General features: G+C 41.2%; 1 protein-coding gene across 4 annotated transcripts in view; it reads right to left on the minus strand.

The window, feature by feature from the left end:
• NRP1 (neuropilin 1) overlaps positions 1-24681 on the minus strand; it is a 158239-nt gene that overhangs the window by 54214 nt on the left and 79344 nt on the right. For all 4 annotated transcript variants that reach the window (XM_078329854.1, XM_054258617.2, XM_002750156.7 and 1 more), the window contains exon 6: positions 23892-24058. In XM_078329854.1, the coding sequence (XP_078185980.1) occupies positions 23892-24058 (167 nt within the window). The remainder of the gene's footprint in view (positions 1-23891; positions 24059-24681) is intronic.

Below are 24681 nucleotides of genomic sequence, written 5' to 3' on the forward strand. Positions count from 1 at the left end.
AAACACTTGAATCTATTTCTTTGGGTTTTTCACTTCTTTTCTGTAAAGCCTCTGTACACATAAAATTTAAAGTATTGATGCCTGTTTTGCTGTTAGTCTGTCTTTTGTCAGTTTAATTTGCAGCCTCCAGTTGCAACACCTAAAAGAGTAGATGAGAAGTTTTCTCCTTCCCTTACAAGCCTTTCTCACTGGCGTTGCTGTCTCTGCTAGCCATGACATTGGCTTCGATCTACTCTTTTAGCCTCTCCTGCTACATCTCTCTCCCTCCAACTGTACCACCCAGTCACATTATAATATTTGCTGCTTGTAACAGAAGATAAGCCTTTTCTATCTGCATGTCTCAACATATAACGTTCCTTTGGCCTAAAACAACCTCTGTCTGTTTCTTGAGTGGAAATGACTTTTTCCTCTTTTTGGCCTAGTAGGCTAAATCCCTTCAAAGCTCATGTCCCCATCACTGAATTCATCATTCTGTTTTTACTGTACCTCCTTCTAGATTGTTGTGATGGATTTCTTTTGAAAAGCATTTATTTTTCCAATCCCTACTGAAAATTCATAAAATGCAGTGAAGATTATAGAAGAAAACTAAGTCTCCCTAAGACCATCATTAGGAAATAATTACCAATCATAGCCTTTCAGAGTTTCTTTTTCCCATGCAAAGTACATGTGAATACTTGTGTGCATGTTTTTACTTTGAAAAATAAGAACATACTACCTCTATGCCTGATAACTGTTTTTTTCACAGGGTTTTATAGATGTTCTAGTACCAGTGCTTTTTTTCTGCATCATAATTTTTATTGGCTGTGAATATTTAGGTATTGGAATTTACTCAACTGGATTGACATTTTTCAGTGGATGCTTGATACTACTTATCTGCTACGTTCTGTATTAAGTTGTTAGGATGTAAAAATCAGTAAGAGTGTGTAAAACACAAACCCATAATTACCGTAAAACAGGTATACATGCAGATCAAGGAAAAGGTAAACAATCTAACAGAGAATGGAGGTAGGGGGCATTGGAGACTCATCATAGCTGACTTTTATGCTCAAGACACCTATCGAGGGATACACAGTAGGTGCTTGGACGCAAAGGGAAAGACCATTTCAGGGATGAGGAGGAACAGGAATTGCACAGATAAGCAGGAGGAGATAAATGAATGAAACCATGGACACTAAACAACTTGTTATGTTTCTCTCACCGCTATTGACATTATTTGTCAAAAAATGTACTGCTCTCTAAAGAACATGATCTCTGGTTGGTTTGAAGTTGAAATGATCAGTAGCCATCAAATCCACTCCAAATCAACCACTAGCCATTCGTCTTGGTGGCATAGCTTTTCGAATCATGCTAAGTTCTCATCAATGCCAAGACTGGCGACCTAAGACAAGCAGCTGGAAAGACAAAGACACCACCCAGAGTAGTTCTGCATAACACCACCCCGCTATGTTTTGCAGGGTTCATCGTCCGAAACAATACTTCCTTTCTTTCCATAAAAATTTAGACCCACAATAACCATAATTAAGTAACCTGCTTTCCCTCAACCCAATCAGCTCCACTCTAATCATCATTTTCTTATTTTGAAAGAATATCATTATTTCACAGCTGCTTTATTTTTAATTAGAAGATGGATGTGATTTCACATCTGAGTTGGATATACTTCTGTTTAACATTAAGGGTGATGGTGAGGGGGTGTGATGACGGCAGTGGGCAGGCATGGAATGGAACATCAAATGCATTCACTGAAATTGTTGAACATTTCCCTCTGTGTGTGTGACAAACATAAACATCTGGTACTTATCGATGGTATGTAGACTATTTTACAGAAGTTTATCACACTCCTTTTGAGTTCTAGTGGCTGCTTTCTTTTTTGGTGGGAGGGAGGGCAACAGAGCCTCACTCTGTCCCCAGGCTGGAGTGCAATGGTGTAATCTTGGCTTACTGCAATCTCCGCCTCCTGGGTTCATGTGATTCTCCTGCCTCAGCCTCCTGAGTAGCTGGGATTGCAGGTGCCCACCATCACACCCAGCTAATTCTTATATTTTTTTCAGTAGAGAAGGGGGTTTCACCATGTTGGCCAGGCTGGTCTCGAACTCCTGACCTCAAGTGATCCGCCCACCTTGGCCTTCCAAAGTGCTGGGATTAAAGGTATGAGCCACCACGCCTGGCTGGTGGCCACTTTCTAAGTTACAATACATAGTGCCGTCAGCAGAACTGACCCAACACAATACCCTGTTTCCACTATGAATATGAAATTCTAACACCAGTGGTGGAAAGTCCACCCACATCTTACTTTCACACTGTGCTCCACAAACAAACATAAGAGCTTGTTAGCAGATACAGAAGAGGAACCCCCAGGCCTTTCATTTTTGGTGGGGAGAAGTGTGTGAGCAGAAGAAAACAATTTTCCTCTCCACTTCTAGGACTGAGGGGGCGGTGTTGTAGCAGTTACTGGGTGGCGAACCCCACCTCCCCAAGGCACTGGAGTCTACCATGCTCCCGTCTTATTGTTGTAAGATGTGTACAGGAACCACCCACATGCCCCATATGGTCATTGTCTTAATAATGACAGGAAGCACATTCCCTGGACAAAGAGAAGCAAGGAGAAGCACACATTTTACCGGGAATCACTTGAGGACAAAGCAGCATGTGCAGTAAATCATGTAGCAAATCTTTGCAAACTGCTGGTTAAACACTAGCACGCAGCCTTCCAGCCATGAAATGAATATCACTGCTTTCTATAATACTACAGAACCAACCAATATTGGTAATGTCGTAATGTGGAAAGCCTCATTTCTAAAATGAAATCTGTCTTGCTCAATAAAATACTGCCCACTGAGCTAGCATTGGCAAGGGAGCATTTACCAGCTTTTAACACTCCCAAGGCAGGTCAATACAAGGGCCTGAAAAAATAGAGGACAAAGAGCAGAGGTCTGATTAAAAACAGGAAAATATTTTCTTGAGGGGGAGACTGTCAGATTTTCTTTAGGGCATTTCTGATGACTCAAAGAGCTGTTTAATTCATCCACTTGACACTACGAGCTAAAGAAAATATTTTTAAGCAATTGTCTCATTTCCTTAGATAAAACACATGTTTTTTTGACAGAGCCTGGGCCTGTGGACATCGATGCTATTCTAGGCTCTGTGGGCCTAACTCCCAGCATCTGACCATTGTGCTCATTAACTTAGGATCCTGGACTTCTTGCCATTATGAATCTGAATGCAGTTACTTTAGACATAGTGACGTAACTCCCTTTCTCTTTCTGTGTTGTGTCCCTATTGGTATTACCTAGAAAAAAATGCTGATAGCTAAGGCTCAAATGGCCATTAATAACTGGAAGTTCATGGGCATTTTGTGAAGGGCTAAATTTATATACATTTTCTCTTTCAATCCTTAAGACAATCATACAAGGGATGTTTTAAGGACAAAGAAACAGAGGAACAAAGTGACGTGCGCCTTTCTCAGAGCCACATAACTTACCAGCGTTTGAGCCAGGACTTACACCCCAGGTAAGACTGGTGGCCCATGCGTGGGCAGCTACACCCAAGCTATTTCCTAATTCATATTTAATAATCATAATGATCAGATAGTTTATAATTTCCCAGTACATCATTAAATCCAGTAGATTTTTGTTTTGGAGATTCAAATATTTTCTATCATTATAAGGAATATGAAACCATTTCTGATTGTGTTGACTATCAGTTTAAAGTTAGCGTTGGCTACTGAAAAGCAAGACTTTACAAATAATTTATTCATGCTGTCGAAAAACAAAATGGTAGCTATGGATTATTTTGAGCAAAGGATAACAAAGAAACACTTTAAAATTCTGGTAAAGAATAAAAATACCCAAGTAGAAGAGCAGTGCAAGGCAGGAAACATCTGACCAATTTTCGTTTAGTCTTAATTACCTGAATTAATCCCTTTTTCTTGAGTTAAAGGAGAGCACTTTCCTGGGTGGAAACAAGCAAAACTTTGCTTGTAGTAAAAGAGTCCCAAGTGAATGAACACATGAATTTTCCTACCAGAAGACTTGAGCGAGCCAGTTAGAACAACATGAGACAAGGCTGCAGCGGCACAGAGGCAGTGGAAGGGCTGGCTTCCCTGACCGCCACTGCATCCCAGCAAAAGAACAATGAGAACATGAGTAAGAAAAATGAAATCCCCACACAAGAGCTGACCTTCATCTTTTTTGGCAGATGAAAGGACATAGTGCTTGCGTGGGCTCTGGCACGCCTGGATTTATAGCACATTCTCCCACTCTCATGTGAATTTTTCTTTTTGCATAAATCAAGAGCAACTAATTAAAAAAGAAATATTTAATTCTGACATGTTCTTTGAGCTGGAGTCCCATCTGGTTCTGTTTGAATAATAAAATCTGCTGTAGTTGTTAAAATTGGCAAGTAGCATTGTCCAAAGGAAACAAAAGGGACTTGATACAGCAGGTTAAGACTCCAGCATCTCAGCTAGAGGCACTTCCAGAATCCAGCTACCCAGATCGCTCCAATCTGGAAACCATAAAGATCACATGTGAAGGTGAAGAATGCCGTTTTAGGGTGGAGTCACTACACTGCTCTACATTTTCTTAGTGTGATGGAAACAGCATCCGGCTCTGAAAGACCTTTGTTTGAGAGCAATGCACGGAACTGTGGCAAGCTACCAGAAAACGCTCAGCTTATTTTATGAAACACATTTAAGACAAATACGAGAAGGCAGTCTTCATGTATTTGACATGAAACCTGAGGGCTTTATTTCCCTTCCATATTTTCTAGAGCAGATATAATTGTATTCACCCACACCAGACAAATATTCCATTCGCATTCCTCTCTTACTTGATAAACCTGTACAAATCTAGACACCAGGACACAATATATTCTGACAGCAGAGAGGGAGAAAATGAAATGGTACTGGTTTCTATACCCTCTGAAATACAAGTAATCAACATCTAATGCAATTTGAAACTCTTAGGTAGAGTCCACGAGAATGGCTGATTACATCTCTATGCTTTAGAAAAGATTGTTTTACATTTTTAAGACGTACATCGACTTGTGAAATCTTTTCTACTTTAAAATAAAGTCTTTTCCTTCAATAACGTGTTAACTTGCAGATGAATATCTTGGAGACCTTTAACAGCTTGGTCAAAAAGATGGCATTTTAATGTCCCCTCCTCCCCTTCCTACGAAGATACTTAGGAGTTCTTGCCAGGCAGTAAAAGATTCAGGGACTTAATACTTTTAATTAACATTTCTTGAATGCTTATTTGTAAGTTATATTTAATTTAAAACCTGAGCCTAATCATTTGATTTGGAAAGAGGACATGCTCTCAGAACAGATCAAATGTAATCCCCAGGAACTTGGCTAAGATTTTAACTAAAAACTTTCTGATAGAGATTGCCTAACTGAAATTTGTTAACAGAGAAAAAATAAGTATGCTACAGTTTTTCTTTTTTTTTTTTTTGAGACGGAGTTTCACTCTTGTTACCCAGGCTGGAGTGCAATGGCGCGATCTCGGCTCACCACAACCTCCGCTTCCTGGGTTCAGGCAATTCTCCTCCCTCAGCCTCCTGAGTAGCTGGGATTACAAGCCACGTCACCATGCTGAGCTAATTTTTGTATTTTTAGTAGAGATGGGGTTTCACCATGTTGACCAGGATGGTCTCAATCTCTTGACCTCATGATCCACCCGCCTCGGCCTCCCAAAGTGCTGGGATTACAGGCTTGAGCCACTGCGCCCGACCTATTCTACAGTTTTAAAACAATGGTAATCAGCTTCAAATATGTATACAGGGGATGCAAGTCTTCCAGTCAAGAACCTCACAGGAGAATCAGAGCATGTGCGCTTGCTAGATGATGTACGTGATAGAGTTAGCAAGCATGTACTACACAGCGGGCATGAGCTGGTATTATGCTCTCCTCATAGAATTCTTGATTCCATCTGATTGTTTATTTGTAATACCCATGAAAGCTAGGAAAGTGTTCTTCTAGTAGAAGACCTAGAGGGTAGGAATTGCATGGGGTAGGTAGGCAAGAGAAACCTTGGGGTTCAGTGCTGCCGATCTCGTTGAGTGCAAGGGTGCAGCTCTATATGTAAGATTAAGCAGAGTGTGTACACAGGTCTCTAGCTCCTAATATTTGTCAGCACTAAAACAAAGAGGGTAACGGTAATAGAAGAATGAGTAATGGCTGGTTTGGATTACAGCCACTTTAAGACTCGGTAGCAGAATTGATGATCTCTGCACATGATTTCAGTAGGACTGTACTATGTTAATAATGTATTGCTGCTGATGATTGTCATTGTTACTATTAAAAACATCTCTGGGGCAACCACTATGCACCAGGTATTGTACTAACTGCTAACTTCCTGCCCCTCATCTTCCATTCTCTCAATTGTCCCGCAGATAGGTTTTAGAGATGATGAAGCTGGGACGTAGTGCAATTGAGACCTTTTTATTTTTTCTTTTTTCACACTCCTGGTCTTTCTGAGCAATTATGACCTCTGCTCAGAGCCTAGCAACTGATAAACTACGGAGCTCAGAGTGTCTGCTTGCACAGCTGCATCCCAAAGCCCAATCATGGAGTCACACATCATCAGCACTCAGACTAAAAGTGTGAAATTACAGTAAACTGAAGGATGCCAAGTATCCAGATAAAAGCGTTTAGTCCATTAAATCCAACACGTATTTACTGCATGCCGGGATCTGGAAGCACAGAGGCCTATATGGCAGCAATGATGTTATGGGACTGAAAGTGAAAAGTGTCAGCCTAGTGATAATGGGGCATTATGGGATTCAGAAGAAGAGAAAATTACTCGTGGAAGGAGATAGAAAGGGCTTGATGGAAAACGGGTCATTTGGACCATTTAAAATGGACCTCAGAGGATGGGGTTGGACTTGGGCTGGAAAAGAGGAAGCAGCCAGGGTTGGTGAGCCAACAGCAGAAGAAAGACCGAAAAAAAAAATCCCACCCAATTGCCTACATTTGAAAATATTTGCTATGATGAATATTTTCCTTCTTTTTTTTTTTTTTAAGATGGTGTCTGTCTCTGTCACCCAGGCTGGAGTGCAATGGTGGATCTCGGTTCACTGCAACCTCCACCTCCTGGGTTCAAGTGATTATCCCAAGTTACTGGGACTACAGGGGTATGCTACCATGCCCAGATAATTTTTGTATTTTTAATGGAGATGGGGTTTTGCCCTGTTGGCCAGGCTGGTCTCAAACTCCTGACCTCTAGTGATCTGCCCACCTTGGCCTCCCAAAGGGCTGGGATTACAGGCGTGAACCACCACACCCAGCCTGATAAATACTTTCCTTCTATCTAGTATCTCATGGCAAAATTCCTTTGGAGAGCAAAGATAAGTGTCCTCCCCCACTGCATACATACATACTCACACACACAAATGCATGAGCGTGCATGTGTACACACACACACACACACACACACACACACACACTCCTTTACATGGACCTTTAAGTAGTCCAGGAGTCTAGGCTGTGAAGTCTTTGACTAATAACAGGACAGTTGAAATCTTCTTTGTAGGTAAATTTGAAGTTCATGATCATGTGCCACACTGCTGAGGTAATTCTGCTAAAATGTGTGCTTTCACCACTTCTGGAAGTCCAAGCATTCCTGGGAATGAGACAAAACCTCAATCTGCATGAGTCAGCCTGACTTCTTCCCTGAGTCTAGCAGCACACACTGCAGCTCCTAACCTCTGTGGCTGTCTACATTTAAAACAAAACATCTCAATGAAATGGCACAGAAACTGCAGATGCTTTCTTTAGAGATTCACGCTGCTGTCGAAATCACATTCTCCTCGCCTCAAACATTTAAGGAGAAGTTCATGAGTTCAGAGCATGAGCTATTAACGATGAGTAGTTGTGTTTCTAATATCCAGCCCAGTGTAGAGAGAACTTGATGGGTAGCGATTATTCATTCATAACACAAATAAGTGCCAGGTGCTTGGGTGAAAGGGGGTGAAGGTGATAAGATTCCTGCCCTCTAGATAGTGAGTGAAAAAGTCAAGTAACAATAAATCGCAGCACAGAGTGAACAGACTGCATTAAAATGAATCAATGCATTCTGGTACAACAGAGAGAAAACTGGGGTGATGCAGGCAGCATGTTGTGGGAAACAAAGCACAGACCCCAGAAGTAGCTTTGCAGTTTTGACCTGCAGGAGTGACCTGGGTAATATTAAGCAAATTAATTAGCCCCTTCCGGCCATAGTTCTGCTTCTCTGGAACAGAAACGCCAACACTGAGCTCCTTTAGTCATTCTGCATGGCTATTATGAAGATCACAATGATGCATATTACACACGTTAACCACAGAATGTGACCTAATATTGTTTCCCTTAGTCTTTGGGATACTGCTGGCAGTGCCAGACTTACACAACACTGAATTTAAATTCAACAAACATTTGTTGAGCATCTGTTAAGAGTTAGGCACTATATGTGAAAACAGATGAATTTAAGGTGAAGAAGACCCCATTTTTTTTTTTTTTTTTTTTGAGACAGGGTCTTCCTCTGTTGCCCAGGCTGGAGTTGAGTGGCACGATTGCAGCTCACTGCAGCATCGACCTCCTGGGCTCAAGTGATCCTCTCCTCAGCTTCCCAAGTAGCTGGACTACAGGAGCATGCCACCATACCTGGCTAATTTTCTTGTGTTTTGTACAGACAGGGTCTCATCATGTTGCCCAGGCTGGTGTTGAACTCCTGAAGTCAAGTGATCCACCTGCCTCGGCCTCCCAAAATGCTAGGATTATAGGCATGAGCCACCATGCCTGGCCTGAAGTGAAGACTCTTTTTCTCTTTCAAGGGAATGATAATGTAGGTACTACTGCAAAATTATGCACAAGCATGTGTGTGCACACGCGCAAACACACAAAAACACACACACAGGTTATTTGCAAGTATGACGTCCACAGCATGTTTATGTATCAGACGTTTATGAACCTGGTATCTCAGACTTCTCCCATACCCTTCCTGTATTTTTGAAAATATAACATCAGAATTTGACTGTATCACTAGAGTGACCATGATTTTACCTAACTAACATACAATCTTGTATACAATCTTGGAATTGTAGCTTTCCGTAGCCAGGAAATGAATGTAGATTTCAGGCCCATTGCAATCTTGGTGTTTCTTTTTTTTTTTTTTTTGAGACAGAGTTTCGCTCTTGTTACCCAGGCTGGAGTGCAATGGCGTGATCTCGGCTCACCACAACCTCCGCCTCCTGGGTTCAGGCAATTCTCCTTTCTCAGCCTCCTGAGTAGCTGGGATTACAGGCACGCGCCACCACGCCCAGCTAATTTTTTGTATTTTTAGTAGAGACGGGGTTTCACCATGTTGACCAGGATGGTCTCGATCTCTTGACTTCGTGATCCACCCGCCTCTGCCTCCCAAAGTGCTGGAATTACAGGCTTGAGCCACCGCGCCCGGCCGCAATCTTGGTGTTTCTTTGTCTGAGAAGCAGCCTCACAAGAAAAGTCTCAAGGAAGAAGTCCTGGAGGTTGGGTTTGCAATGAGGCAATGATGTATGACACCTTTCCAAGGTACAGTTATTCACACACACACACACACACACACACACACACACACACACACCCCTCTCCAGGCTTTCAGCCCTTTAAAGACATTTTCAAACCTAAAAGATCAAGAAAATATTAAATAGCATATACAGGTAGGGTAGATTTTGATTTCAAGAGCTGTTATTCTATGCTACCCGTATTGAGGTGATTTTTAAGTGACTGAAGATAAACACATACTTTTACTCAAATGGCATCTGTCTATTCCAGCACAAACAAAAACCTTATTGATTGTTGCTTTTGCAGTTAATCACACCTTTAATTTTCCCCCCTTTACCTTTAAGTTTGGTTTTGAAAACAAAACACAAGAATGAATTTCTGGAAACTAAAGACTTGCAGATGAGGGTGATGGTCTAAATCAGTCTCTTGGCCTATAAAGTTTGACAGCATCTTTTTACACCAATTTTCCATGTATTTCCCAGTGTTCTAGGTGGGCCTCTCCTGGTAATGAGAGTTTCCTGTGCTGATGGAAGTGCAGGTGTCCAAAAAAACTCTCCTTGGCATTCAAAATCCTGCAAGGAGCTGATGGGATTACTGAGATTAAAGTCGGCCGCCCGCCTAAGGTTATAACGAATGCTACCCTGGAGACAAGAACCAAGAGAAAGAACAGGCTGCCTAGGTACAGCTGGTTGTCAGAAATTGTGGGTAAACAGTTAGTCTCTGAAGGAATGCCAGTCATTCCTGAGAACAGATGAAGTGAACTTCTCAATTTAATATTTGGTCAACTGCATTTCCCTGTTGGAAGCTTACTGTTCAGCCAGGAACTGCATATGCTGATTTGTTTTTGAAGCTCACATTAAGGGGATGGAGAAAGCCTTGCAAAAATGAATTTTCCAAGAATGACTCTCCAGGAAAATCATGTGTAATTAGAACTCACAGCAGATGTTTTGAACTGAGCAAAGGCCAGCCTCGGTCAGGAGAAAAGCAGTCAAGATGGAAATGCCATGGATGGAGGTAGAAAAGGAAACTGGGAAAGGAAGAAATATTACCCAGTTATCTGTGTTTTTTGTGCTCCTGTTGGAAGAAAGGGGCAAAGCATGGCCCTATTTTGTGCTCTGAAAACGTGTGCCCCCTTTGCCGTCCAAATGTCAGTGGTCAGAACTGCACATTCTTTTCATGTTCCAGAAAAAAAAATTTATCGATACTAATTTCATGCATTTCAGTCTGGGTCACGCAATGGAAAAAAGTGCATCTGTACAACAACTTTCAAACCATAGGAGCACAAACACAGGTGTTACACTAATTACATCATGTTAGTCCTCTCCAAGCACTGCCCGAAGTCCTTAACATACTGGAAGCTGTGGCTCGCATCCAACCACTGGAACCATTCCGAACACACGGTTGGATGCCTCTATTTCAACCACATACTTGGAGGTGACAACAGGTGAAATGCTTTTTTGGTGAACATGGCTGTGCTGTTGCATGTGCATGTGTGTGGTGGTGGTATGTGTTGGGGATACATGAGGGAAATCTTTACAGAAAAAATAGGGCTAAGGCACATGTTTGGAAAGGCTAAAAAACCTCCACATTGGCCGGGCGGGTGGATCACGAGGTCAAGAGATCGAGACCATCCTGGTCAACATGGTGAAACCCCGTCTCTACTAAAAATACAAAAAAATTAGCTAGGCAGGGTGGCGCCTGCCTGTAATCCCAGCTATTCAGGAGGCTGAGGCAGGAGAATTGCCTGAACCCAGAGGGCGGAGGTTGCCGTGAGCCAAGATCTCGCCATTGCACTCCAACCTGGGTAACAAGAGCGGAACTCCGTCTCAAAAAAAAAAAAAAACAAAAAAACCTCCACATTCTCCTTCATATAATAGTCTAGGTTTTCAGAACAATAGAAATTCTCTTACACTGTCTTTATAGTTTTAGATGCAAAGTTAAGGATTAAAACCTATCACTTTCAATGATTTTAATACATTGCCAGTATTAAAAAAGAAATGAACTGATTCCTGATCTATTTGAATTATTTTTGATTAAAAGATTTTAATGGAGATGAATTTTATATGAGAAACACAGATATTCTAAATCTAGATACTTGAAAGAAAGGTAAGTAGATAAACAGATGTTTGTATTAAACTCTTCTGGAAGAACAGCAACGTTCTTGCACTAAGAAGTTGATAATGGAGCTGAACTTCAGCATACAGAGGTTGAATCCCAAATCACCTCTTCCTGCCTCCTTTTACTCCTCTCCAGAAGACATGGGACTGTCCAGATGGAGGTCATGTAGATGCTCAATAAATGAATTCATCTATTAATAAGTGGTCAGTTTTAGAGGAAATATCATGTTAAATGAACAAAAATATTGTCTGAGCCAGGTGGAGTGGCTCACACCTGTAATCCCAGCACTTTGGGAGGCCGAGGTGGGCAGATCACGAGGTCAGGGGTTCAAGACCAGCCTAACCAACATGGTGAAACCCCGTCTCTACTAAAAATACAAAAATTAGCCAGGCCTGGTGGCACATGCCTGTAATACCAGCTACTCAGGAGGCTGAGGCAACAGAATCGCTTGAACCTGGGAGGTGGAGGCTGCAGTGAGCTGATATCAAGCCACTGCACTCCAGGCTGGGCAACAGAGCAAGACTCCATCTCAAAAAAAAAAGTATTGTCTGATTTTTCTTTATGTGGTAAATGATTGTTAAATAAATGAATTCTTGCCATCATCTTGATATTGGAGCTCTCCAAATAAAAAACACCATCCTTGTAAATACATATGATAAACTACATTAAAACTAAAGAAATAATGTATGTGCTATAAAATGCTGCTGACTGAGACTGCCAATGATTAGTTTTGATTTTTAAAGGTATGTTTAAATAACTAGGCCAGTAAAATTCTGCATGTTACCAACTCATTTTTTAAGGTGGAAAACTTCAACAAAAATTATTTTTTCTTCTCCCCCTAAACTCTGTGTACCTCCAGAAATATCAAAACATTTTTCTTCAGTATTTCACCTTTCATAAGGTTTTCTAACTTCTTTTCATTATCATGAGTATTTCCCACTGGAAATGTGATATTTCATTTCCAGATCCTCAAACTTAAGGCTCTGTGAAATTTCTTGCACCTGTAGCCATTGGCCTTTGGCTACCTGGGTCTCCGTCTTTTATTCTGAGATGGGATCTACCTGCATCAGCTTTAGCCCTAGGTAAACAAAGCAAGCCTAGACAGATAAGACAACTATAATGAGTTTCTTCATACAGCTGGATCCCTGGTGCTGCCTTTTCCTTTCTTCTTTCTGGGTTAGTATTATGGCCTACCAAGTACTCAGAATGGAACATGGTATTTGTCTTCTTAAGGAAGGAAAAGATTTTGGCAGGACTTTAAGGAGTGAAGAGTCGGTAATGGTGGGTAAGCCTATGCCTTACAGATATTTCTTTCAAAGGCTGGAGAGACATGAAAGATTAACCATCTGGGCTTCATCTTATCTCCCCCAGTGGGCTGCACTTTCTTACAAGACAGCACAAAAGCACTGAGGAAAAAGGCCGCACGAGTAAGGTTTCTATGTGAAATCCCCAGAGAAGCTTCACGAAGAAGCCAACCTGAACAATTATTTGATCTAAGAAAAAAAAATCTTGTTAATTAAAAAAATTGCTATGTGCTGCCTCACATAATTATCAATGGTGTTTAAGACACATTCCAGCGATACTCCGTATATGTATATTTTCATCTTAGGCAAGCTCAGGGCGCTAGCTGATTGAGTAAATTTAATAGAATCACAGAATTTTAAATGCTTGAAACAACCCAAGCAGCTGTCTGGTCCAATCACCCATCCCCTGGAGAATTTCGTCTATAGCCTTCTCAAGCTTGCTGAAAGAATAAAGGAGTTTGTTTATTTATTTTTCTAGATCCAAAATATGTAGTTAGAAGTTTAAAGCACTGGAAGTGTACGAAGAATAAAACTTTGGTGGAATTGAGACATCTCATTCTCCTGAAGGAAGGCAATTAGAAAAATGCCATAAATGCATTTTTAACCCCTTGGGGCAAACAGAGCTGGGGAAAAAAATGCCCAAGTCACATGCTCAAGTGCACATGTGATCATCCTCAATCCCAACATGTGCAATTAGTCTCAATACTTACTCTGTTCAATAGTTGAAAATATAAAAGCATAATGCATTTTATTACTATTGGGATTTATAAAGCGTTTTTAAATTTAATCTACTTTCCTCCCTTTATTTGAATCTAGAATTGAATGACATTAGATGGCTAAGGGAGCGGAGGGTTGGGGGGGGAAGAAGAAGGAGAAGGAGGGTGGAGGTGTGTGTGTTTGTGTGCATGCATGCTTGTGTCCATCTATGTTTCAGATCAGCATCTAAAATTGCTACTCTGACATGGAGCAAAATTACCATTTTGATGTGGTACTTTCAAATGGTATATTAAATGAGAACTCTACAAGGGATCCTCATCCACACCAGGGCTTTGGAATTTCCAGGGTTCAGCTCTCCCTCACCTTTGGTGAAGATGGCTGTAGAGTGCTAGAAAAGTTTTAAAGTGTGGGTTCTGCCAGGTCTGAAGAACACACATTTCTTTGCTCTGGGGCTTTCAAATTACGATATGAAAGTTATTTAAAGCTTAGGAGTTGGTGTGTTACCTTACACATGGCATAAATGTAGCCATTGCTCCTAAATGTGAACATTAATGCACTCTGTAAAAGGTGCAATTATTACCGCTGGGACAGAAATCAACAAACCCCACCAAAGGAATTTCTTAAAACTGCTGTCATAAAGTCTGTGCATGTTATGGATTTCATTAACATTTTACTCCCTGAGGATTCCCAATTGTATAATAACAGAAGTTCTTTAAATTTTAAATACCACAGACAGGAACAGGCTTTCACCCAAAACAGATGTGAAACTATCAAACTTGCCTCCTTATTGGTCCACAGATATGAAACTGGTTGGTAATTGATAGCTTTTAATGTGTGGTTGTTTAGGTACAGAAGTGGAAACTCAGTATTATTTTTCCCATGAAAAGATAAGTTATTAAGCAATAGACAGCCTTTTCAACCACAATACTTTACTCTTGATTATATCTGAAGTTAAAAAAAAAACAACAAAGAAATCTCTGATTTACATACCGCATAAAAACAAAACCAGGTAGGTGAAGGTCGGTGACATACAATGTTCCTGTGTCAGAGAGCTGATTTCAGTCTTATTTTGCCTGAATCTTGTCAATGATAACTTGCAATTTTATCCTGTGCTTCCTTTTCTTAATCCCATCCTTATTAGTATATTTCGAGACCCAATTGTACAGCCTTCTAAAATAACATCTGTATTTATTTAGCTAAAAACAGTTCACTTTTAAAAGTCTAAAAATAGGGACGCCTAAGATAAATAAGCAGGACGGTTTATGAAGCTGTTTTCCTGCAGAAGGTAAACAAACACATCTGTATTTTTGGAAAACAAAAGAACTATGGTTCTGCTCAAATAATATCTACAAGCAGTCAAAGGTGATAAAAGCCAGCCAAGCAGCAATGAACTTTTTCTTTCAAAAGGCTGATTATATGAAAAAAAGACTTGATTAGGATTTTAGGATCTTCCACGCCAGCGGTTTTCGAGTGGGGGTGATTGTTCCCTCAACAGGATATCCAGCAATGTCTGGAGACAGTTTTTGGTTTTTATGACTTAAGGGTGTGTGTGCTATGTGCTTCTAGTGAGCAGAGTCCAGGGACACTGTTCAACATCCTACGTTGCACAGGGCAGTCCTTCCAAAGGGAAAAGACTATGAAATCTAAAATGTCAGTACTGCCCAAACCAAGAAACCCCGCTCTAAACATAGTTCAATCATGTAAGTTAAAGCTTCTGCAGTGATGGTTCCATTTCACAGGCATCATTTGCCAGTCAGCAACTAAGTAGGGGTAGGCTGGAATCTCAGAATTCAACATGGCTGCGTGGTCTTCAGGACACTAGCCTCAAAAGAGACTCAAACTCATTTTCATCTCGTTACAATGGAGTGGGAGCAGGGATGCTGAGATTCTAGTGCAGGTTCTGTTGTTAACCTACGCTCTGTGGTCTTGCAAATCACTTAACCTCTGAACTTAAGCAAAATAAGGGATTTAGACAAAAGATGCTCGTATCCACTTTTGTCTTACACTTGAAGTTGAGATATCCCCCAAGAAACAAAATTCTTCTCTAGACTAGAACTATGAGTGTTGATTTCAAATAGACACTGGCATCAAACAATAAGAAACCAAAACTGTAAGTAAAATGGAAAGTTGATGCTGTACAGGTAATTTATTTGTAAGTGTTCTACCTGAATAGTGGTGATTCTTAAAGAATTGTCTTTTCGGTGATGCTTCACCATCAAAATCTAAGAGGCTTTTTCATACGTTTTCTTTAAGGTGTATTGACATGAAATTAGTAAAATTATTGGACTGATTTTTTAAGCTGAATTAATTAATTAGTCAACTTGACCAAAATGGTTAAAATTATCTTGGTAATTTTTTTCTTTTTTTGGTAGTTTCTACAAAGCAAAATAATTGGTTAAAAATATCCAAATAATCATCTCTTATGGGTGCACCTGTTTTTCCCAAATCATACCCTCCTTTAAAAAAAAAAAAACTTAGAGTTTAATCCAATTCTACCTACATATTCCCTTCAGATGACTTTCTGTGATGCGAAAAGCCGCGGCTCCAGGACAGCATTAGGAAACGTTCCTCAGACACTGTAGGTTTTGGAACAGATTTCCTGGGTGGAAACTCAGTCATAGGGTAACAGACCTGTGCTTCGCTATGGGGAGGATGTAAAGCATTTATTTTATGGAGGAAGTGGAAGTCAATGCAGAATCAGGGTGAGCACCAAAAGCTCACCTTGGGGAATTCTTTAAAGCAAATTGTCTTCCTTCCAGATTAATGTTTTGGTTGAAACAGCATATTAGTATTAGTTGCAATAAACACACACACACACACACACACACACACACAGCACACCTGGGGAATCCACATTCAATTGAACAGCTGTATTTTCCCTAGTTTTGCCAACACCGTGTTTTACATGCATCATTCCACATTTGGGTAATCCAGTGAGCTATTTTTGTCAGTTCTCTACTTACAGATTTATAAAGTATCATTGTAATGTAATTTTGGCAATTTACTAATGATCTGAATGAGTTAATACACCCCCTAAAGTTTCTGGTTTATGGGCACTATAAATCAGGACAACGTGGCTCTATCTATGTTCTGGATCAGTCAATTTAGCAGATGGAACTGATTCTGAATACAACACTACAGACAAAACCTGAGAGAAACCAGCAATTTCATGATAAAATAAAAAGTGATTTCATAGACGATACCTGTTCCACACTCAACACATTAATACCAGAGAATAAAAAGGTTTGTCCAGAAAGCTTAGGAGAAAAAAATTGTCTATGAAACTTGTTAAAACAAGTGGCATTCTGAAGTCTTAAGATAAATTACTTCACTTTCTACTTTCAATGTGGGGAGATTCTAACTTTAAAGATGAAACAAGGGTTTCAAGTAACACATTCTTCAAATCCAATATGTAAGCCCTCACTCGTTCCATCTGAAATGTGATAAAAATATACAATACCATTTTTCAGAGGAAATATTTCCAAGGGCTCCTAAGTTATTTCATTCCATTTGGCGCTCAAAGGAAGTCCAGGCAGGCCCTTCTCATCTCCTGAAATCAGGTCTCCTGATTTCTCCTGTGCTATTTTTCATCTCCATTCTCAGCAAGTTGTAACAGACAATTCAAGTTTGAATCACGACAGAGCCGCTCTGGAAGTTGCTGGAAGCAACCATTCACTGCCCTGGATGGGATGTTAGTGAAGTGTATAAATAGGAAACCTTGGGGGTGGCTGAAGGAAGGACCCTGGGGCTGACGGTCCCGAACCTGACTATGCCTGAGCCTTGTCTGTGACCCATCAGGCCTGATGACCTTGCCAGGCTTAGTTATGTTTCTCTGAATAGCTGGCATGAAAGTATCTCTCCAGTGTACCTCAGTCACAAGAGCATGCAGTGAAAAACATGGTAAGAATGGCCAAAGAGCTTTGCAAGCCTTGGCTGCACCCTGGCTGGGTGTCAGATGCAGAGGCAAGCAGAGGTGCACGTGCCGGCCGCGGTCTGACTCCTCCTTCTGTGCCTGCTGTCTTGCTTCCTGAGTCTGAGGAAGGATATCCAGGTCCATTGTGTAAGACTCAGATTTCTCACAAGTTATGTCTTTCTCTGGAGTCAAGACTTCGGTGAACAATTTAACCCCACTGGACCTTAGTTTTCTCATGTGAAGATGGAGGTAAAAATCTCTGGTCAAATGACCTCACCTTGTAAGACTAAAATAGGATGTGTATAAAAAGTGCTTTCGGCCAGGTACAGTGGCCCATGTCTGTAATCCCAGCATTTTGGGAGGCTGAGGCAGGTGGATCACTTGAGGCCAGGAGTTCAAGACCAGCCTGGCTGACATGGGATGAAACTTCCTCTCTACTAAAAATACAAACATTAGCCAGGTGTAGTGGCACATGCCTGTATCCCAGCTACTTGAAAGGCTGAGACAGGAGAATTACTTGAACCCAGGAGGTGGAGGTTGCCGTGAGCTGAGATTGTGCCACTGCACTCCAGCCTGAGCAACAGAGTGAGACTCTGTCTCAAAAAAAAAAAAAAAAAAATACTTTTATAAGGCAACAGAGCTTGGCAATATAAGATTTTGTTGTTAGAATATGTCTCACAATTAATTTTAAAATCTTTAAAGCAACCTTAAAGGCCACATAGATTGGACCAGTTTTATATGTTGAACTTAGAAGAAGGGCATTTACTTTCTTTTGACAGTATTGTCTCGAAGGACTAAACATGCATGTCTGTGTTTCAATTCGATTCAGCCCATGTCCCTACCACACTGAGGGCTTTCATTAGTGGTAACTGCTTTCAAAGTCCCTTCAGAGAGAAAATGGGGAAGACTTAACAATATTTGAGAAATACATATAAGGCAAAAGGAAAACACAACAACAAGCTTCTTCAGAAGCTCCAGTCCTTTTCTTCTGGAACTTTCCTTCTTTTTGTACCTCAGAATGGACATCTGCTACTGGAAAATGGAGAAAGAAGAGGTTTCTGCCTCAAGGGTTTGCTGATGTGGTCTCACAGCTACAGACTGTCTTCCTGGAGGTTTCTTTCTGTGTGATTAATCTATAAGAAGGCTGATTTACCAACCCAAACAGGATGTGGTTTAGAAGTCAACCACCCTCTGCTCCTCCCGAATAAGTTAAGGCATAAATACTCTAGCACCACAATTTTTTTCCGCAAGAGAAAAAGCCCCTAAATTTGGAGAAGAGTAGTTTCAGCCCGAGTTGGTTTGTCAAGTAATTTAATTTCTAAATTCACTAGAGGGTGTGGTAATCCTGGTGCTGTTTTTGTTTCTTTGCAAACAGAGTTCATATTCCACCCAGGTATTATGGCTCTTGCCTTTTTTTTTTTTTTTTTTTTTTTGTCTCCTGGCATTTTAATCAGAGAAAAGTCACAGTTGTTTTGAGGAAAGCACTCCCAAGAGCTTTAATTAAAGCTGGAAGGATAAATCTGTTTACAGTGGGGTGAACACTATCATTAATAAAACATTGAAATAATTAACGAATTGAATTCTGCTTTGTGTGTCAATGGCTACGTTCAGGATCTTTGAGAATATCTCCCCACAAGACGCAGTACACCATGTACTTAGTTTGCAGACAGAAAAGGAAAATCTGAAACTGCATTTCTCTGAGATTCATAGATTATTGACTGGGAGAGCCTGAATGAAGTGAAGGCTACATTATCTTTAGTTTATAGGAAAAGAAACTCGGTTTCAATGAACTTGATGGCCTAGGTTCTAACGTGCTTGAAAAGGAAGATATTTGATCGCAGCACTGAAACACAGAATCTGTACTTTGCATCCTAGATTGATTAACCAGAAACAAAAAAAGAAAAAAGGTGAAATTAATAGTAAGATCAGCTGCTCTGGGACACAGAATACAGAATGGAATGATCTGGAAAAAAAGGCAGGACAGGCAAATTTCATAGGTGATTAACTCTGCCATTGACAGACTATGAGGAATTTTTTAGTAGCTCAGGATATGAAGTGGCCTTTTGAGCAGGATATGGCTGTGTGCAAACCTTCACATGGGGACTTCCTTCAGACTACTTCTCACTCAAAGGCTCCTTGACTTGTTTTTAAGCTTCTGGCAGACAACAGATCTCACAGGAAGCTCCAGTGAGGACAATCATATCGACAGTTAATGATGCATTGTTATTTTTTTTAATGCCACTCAGTAATTTCCTAGAGAAAACAATGGGAACCAAAGCCTGTTCCTGTCTTGATGGAAAGTCAGGAAAGTCAGCTTCAATATCGCCTTATTAATTTAACACATTGCAAGTATTTGTGTACTTGTTGTTGCTACAGCAACTTGTTTTGTGCAAAATGTGAAAAAGCTGAAAAAGAAGACAAATGTCATCTGCATACTTACGTGCATATAAATAGAAGTGAATGTATGCTAAGGTTCTTGTAAGGAGAGGTACCTGCCTCTTGCCCTTCGTCTAAATTACGCTGTACTTGTTGGTTAATTGATAAAACATCTATCTAATGAAAACAACAAGCCAACCACTTCCAAGGAGTTTCAGAAAAGCTGGAAACACGTGAAATTATTCATAATTAGGTGATCGGTGGATGATAACAGCACCCACCCTCTACACAGACACAATAAGCATGTCAATGAGCCTGCTGAGCTCGGAAGGAGAAAAATGTTAATTTTACCTCAAGGTGAACCTGAAGCTCAGCTTTTGCGACTTTCACCTTTCAGAAGATGGAGCAGCAAAGACTCTGCACACTAGACTTAGAAACAGGAAGCACCCAGCCCATCTCAACATGAGTCAGCAAGAAGGTGATGGACATTACATAAAATACACTCGAAAGTATATGAATGGGAGTAAATGGTAAAGCTCCCGCATACTGTAATGTAAACAAGTGGGTTTTAGAGTCTGATAGGCCTTGTTTCCAAGGCTGGTCACTAACTGTGACCTTGAGTGTTTACTCACTTATCACAACTTCAGCATCTTTGTTTTTAAAATGGAGATGATTATACCTCCTTCCCTGGTTGGCAGTGAGGATCAGATAAAAAATACGTCAAGTGCTTAGCATAGATGGGGCCACATTCTGTGTACTCAATAAAGAATCAGTGTCCTATGACTAGGACAATCATCATTCAAGCTCTCCTCCCTCTAGCCAGGATCATCATTCAAGCTCTCCTCCCTCTAGCCAGTTGGAGCCACGGCTTCCTGTTGCCCCTAAGAAGTTAAGTGTGGTCCTGTGATGTGCCTCAGTAGTGAAGGTGGGTGGAAATGATTCAGCAAGGAGACCCAAGAACCAGCACAATGAGCCACAATCTTCCTCTCTTTGTGATATGGTCGGGCTTTGTGTTCCCACCCAAATCACATCATGAGTTATAATCCTGAGCATTGCTGGAGGGACCTGGTGGGAGGTGATCGGATCATGGGGGTGGTTTTTCCCATGCTGTTCTTATGATAGTGGGTGAGTTCTCACGAGATCTGATGCTTTTATAAGTGTTTGGAAGTTCCTCCTTCACTCGCTCTCTCTCACCTTCCACCATGTAAGATGTGCCTGCTTCCCCTTCTGCCATGATTGTAAGTTTCCTGAGGCCTCCCCAGTCATTCAGAACTGTGAGTCAACTAAACCTCTCTCCTTTATAAATTAACCCAGTCTCGGGTAGTTCTTTATAGTGGTATGAGAACAGACCAGTACACTCTGTCTTGGGGCAGGCAACATTTCAGAGGACGGCTGCCCCCTGAGTCTGGGTCCTGATGTGAGAAGATGTGGAGCAGACCCCAGATGGCCCAGCCATAGAATGTGGCATGAGCAAGAAGAAAACCCTCCTGTTCTGGGGATCTGAGGTCCCTTGCTTCTCCTCATTCATTCATCTCTTTCTGTCATGTTTCTCATTGACAAAAAGAGATGAATGAGTTGAGATTTTTTTTTTTCTTGTGGGGCAATCTCAGATTGTGTCTAACTTCAAAGAATAATGTAAATCTGTTCTGTTGACAAATGCTTTGTGAGAGGCCATGTAGTCTCAGTGTTTTTACTGACAAAAGAATTGCCTTGCACAGATGAATTGCTATAGTTGCAGTTTTAGAGCTCCTGGAACACTTTCTACCTTAGCGAGAGCTTCCCACATTACCAAGAATGGGACCACATTACGATACAGGAGTGCTGGGAAGGGAAGAGTGTGGTCCCTTTAAGTGAAATGAAAATGGGGAAGGAAAGTGCAGCGTATAGAAAGGAGGGTCCCTGGCTAGGACTCTACCCCCACGGACCTAGGTAAAGACAGGCACTTCTGCTTTCCCACCCAAATGATGCATTTTTCAAGACCACCCTGGCCCACCACACCCCCATCCTGGGCCTTTAAAAACCTGAGACCCTAGCAGGCAGACACAGAAGTGGTTGGACATTGTGAGGAACACATTGTGGGAAGAAGGCACAAATGGCTGGTTGTTAAGAGCCCGCCAGTGGCAGGCTGGCTGGCTGTCCACTGGTAGAACGGAGCTGTTGGCGGGGAAGCCACCTCCCTTCTGGCTCCCCCATCTGCTGAGAGCTACTTCTACTCAATAAAACCTTGCACTCATTCTCAAAGACCACATGTGATCTGAATCTTCTGATATACCAAGGCAAGAAACCCGGGGATACAGAAATCCCTCTGTCCTTGTGATAAGGAAGTGGGGGTCTAACTGAGCTGGTGAGCACAAGCTGCTCACAGATGGCAAACCAGAAGAGCACCTGTAACCCACGCCACTGGGGCTGTGGCTGTAAACATTCACCCCTAGACACTGCCGTAGGGTGGGAGCCCCGCAGCCTGCTTTCTGTATGCTGGCCTAGAGGTTTGAGCAGCGGGGCACTCAAGAAGCGAGCCACACCCCTATCGCATGCCCTGTGAGGGAGACCAGGGAACCTTTCCTGTTCCATTATCATGCAAACATGTTTAGTGCTGAGAAATGTATGCTTCCCCCAAGAGACATGTCTGTCAGTCATACTGAACTGCTTGTTGGTTTGGCTATTGGGAAAACAAGTTACCAAGAGCTATCTTGACACAGGCAAATTCATTTTGTTTCTGACTTAATCTAGAGCTGGATTCATCAATCCCAAGGTAGAAGTCTCATCTTTTCTCACCCTCTACATATTTCTCAGTGTTGGAGGTTAGCATGAGTTCAGACTCCTGTAATAGGCCATTTCACTTTAAGTGTATGTTAAACTAATATTGACCTTTCTAAAGTAAAACAAAATCTGGTATTTGTGCTCAAAAGACTGAAGCAGCAATAGATGTGGAAAGGAGAGGATTAATCATCTTGTATGTTTTGTGTTTTTTCTTGCTTAGAAACTCTCCCTGGGAATCAGTCATTTTATATCTAGCAATAAACATAAGACAGGCTCTGACTATTCTCCTGAAAAGGCAGCCTGGATCCTTCAGCAAATAATCTTTTGTATAATTTGTCCACAGTTTAACCCACAGATCCAGCTATGGATGTTTCATTTAACAGTAAGTGAAAAACTCAGGACTGTCAGCATCAGGCCTTGGGTGGGAATACCCAGATGTCAAGGTTGGGCAAGTGGGCAAGGTTAGGAGTGGTGCCAGGGATGGGAAAGGGGTAGATCAGATGGCTGGAAAATGGGGTCAGTGGTGGAGATGGGGGGCAGATGAGGGATCTGTGGGGGTATGTAAGTGACTGTGGGAAGGGAATGTCAGGAAAGCAGAGGTAGCGTCATTAATGAGGACACAGATATGTACATTTCATGCATAAACATGGATATCTTGTCAACAGAGAGTGCCTTCAACTAAACTCCTTCTTGGATGTGTGCTCTATAGACTTCCATGGAAAAACACACTCCAACCTTTCCTTCCCTTCTCCGACCCTGAACAAACAGAACACCTATACTTGGAAACAGTTATTTCATACACGTCTATAAACAGGATTCATATATTTTATCCAGGAAATAAAAACATGTCAAAATAGGAAGCCCATCAACAGATAATGTGTAGTTAGGAAAAAATCAGATCTTTGAGTTGTTATCAAAGTGAGACATCTGTGCTCACATTCTTGGAAGAGTAGTGTGTAAGTATCTGAGAAGATAAACGGGCTTTCAGGGATGTCAACTGGGCCTGCCTTTCTCTGATCATGTAGTGATGGGCTCATTCTTCAGTGATTTATTTATACCTGATGGCTGTTAACCTCTCTTCTTATAGGAGGCCATTTGGCACAGTCCCGCTTTCTGTCAACAACCTCTCTAGTTGATCAAAAACGTATTCAACCCTAGATGGGCTGGATCTTGTGCTGCATACCTGTATCCACTCTCGGTAGGAATCTTCGCCGGGAGTCCACCCATTCTCAGGGTAGTTCAGGCGGGAGCGCTCTGCAGACCAGTTTGTGCTATACTGGGAGGAAGCTGTGATCTGGTCAGAATGAATTTCTCCTGATTCCATGCCCAGAGCTTCCATACATTTGAAATCTGAAAGGAAAATCAGGGACCAAAGTCATCAAAACATAGGGGATTTAAGATGCATTTTTCTTTTTAACTTGACAAACCAAAGACTTCATTCATTCAAAGTTCTTTCAAAAGATGGTAGTAAGGGATTTAGTGGAATATGGAACTGATACTTGGATTTTCCTGGCAATGTTTAAAAATAAGGTTATGAAGATCATACAATGATTAATAATTTTCCTAAGTGGACCCTAGATTGACAAAAAGACTATTGGAAGTTTCCCAGAAAATGCTGAAAATTCTGATTTATTTTCACAGTTGAGGGTATGTGTTCATATCTATGTCTCTACCTATCATATGGGCACACAACAAAAGGTGTATTTAAAATAAAATTTTAGCATTAAATTATTTCTGCTAGCATCGAATAGAACTGAGCAAAGACTCTACGTCTAGTTACAGTTCATATTCAGTGGACGGTAGACCTTAAGCCCCTGGCTTTCAGATTCTCCTGCTGGCACCCAGACTACCTCTTCCTGACTTTCTTTGTTCTTATGTCGCCACCTCTGGCCTGATCACGACTATTAACATAATTAGTTTATTTTATTAAAGCATAAAATTATGCATCGGGGGTAAACTGCACTGTCACACGG

Source organism: Callithrix jacchus, chromosome 7 (genome assembly GCF_049354715.1).
Source record: "Callithrix jacchus isolate 240 chromosome 7, calJac240_pri, whole genome shotgun sequence".
Taxonomy (NCBI): Eukaryota; Metazoa; Chordata; class Mammalia; order Primates; family Cebidae; genus Callithrix; species Callithrix jacchus.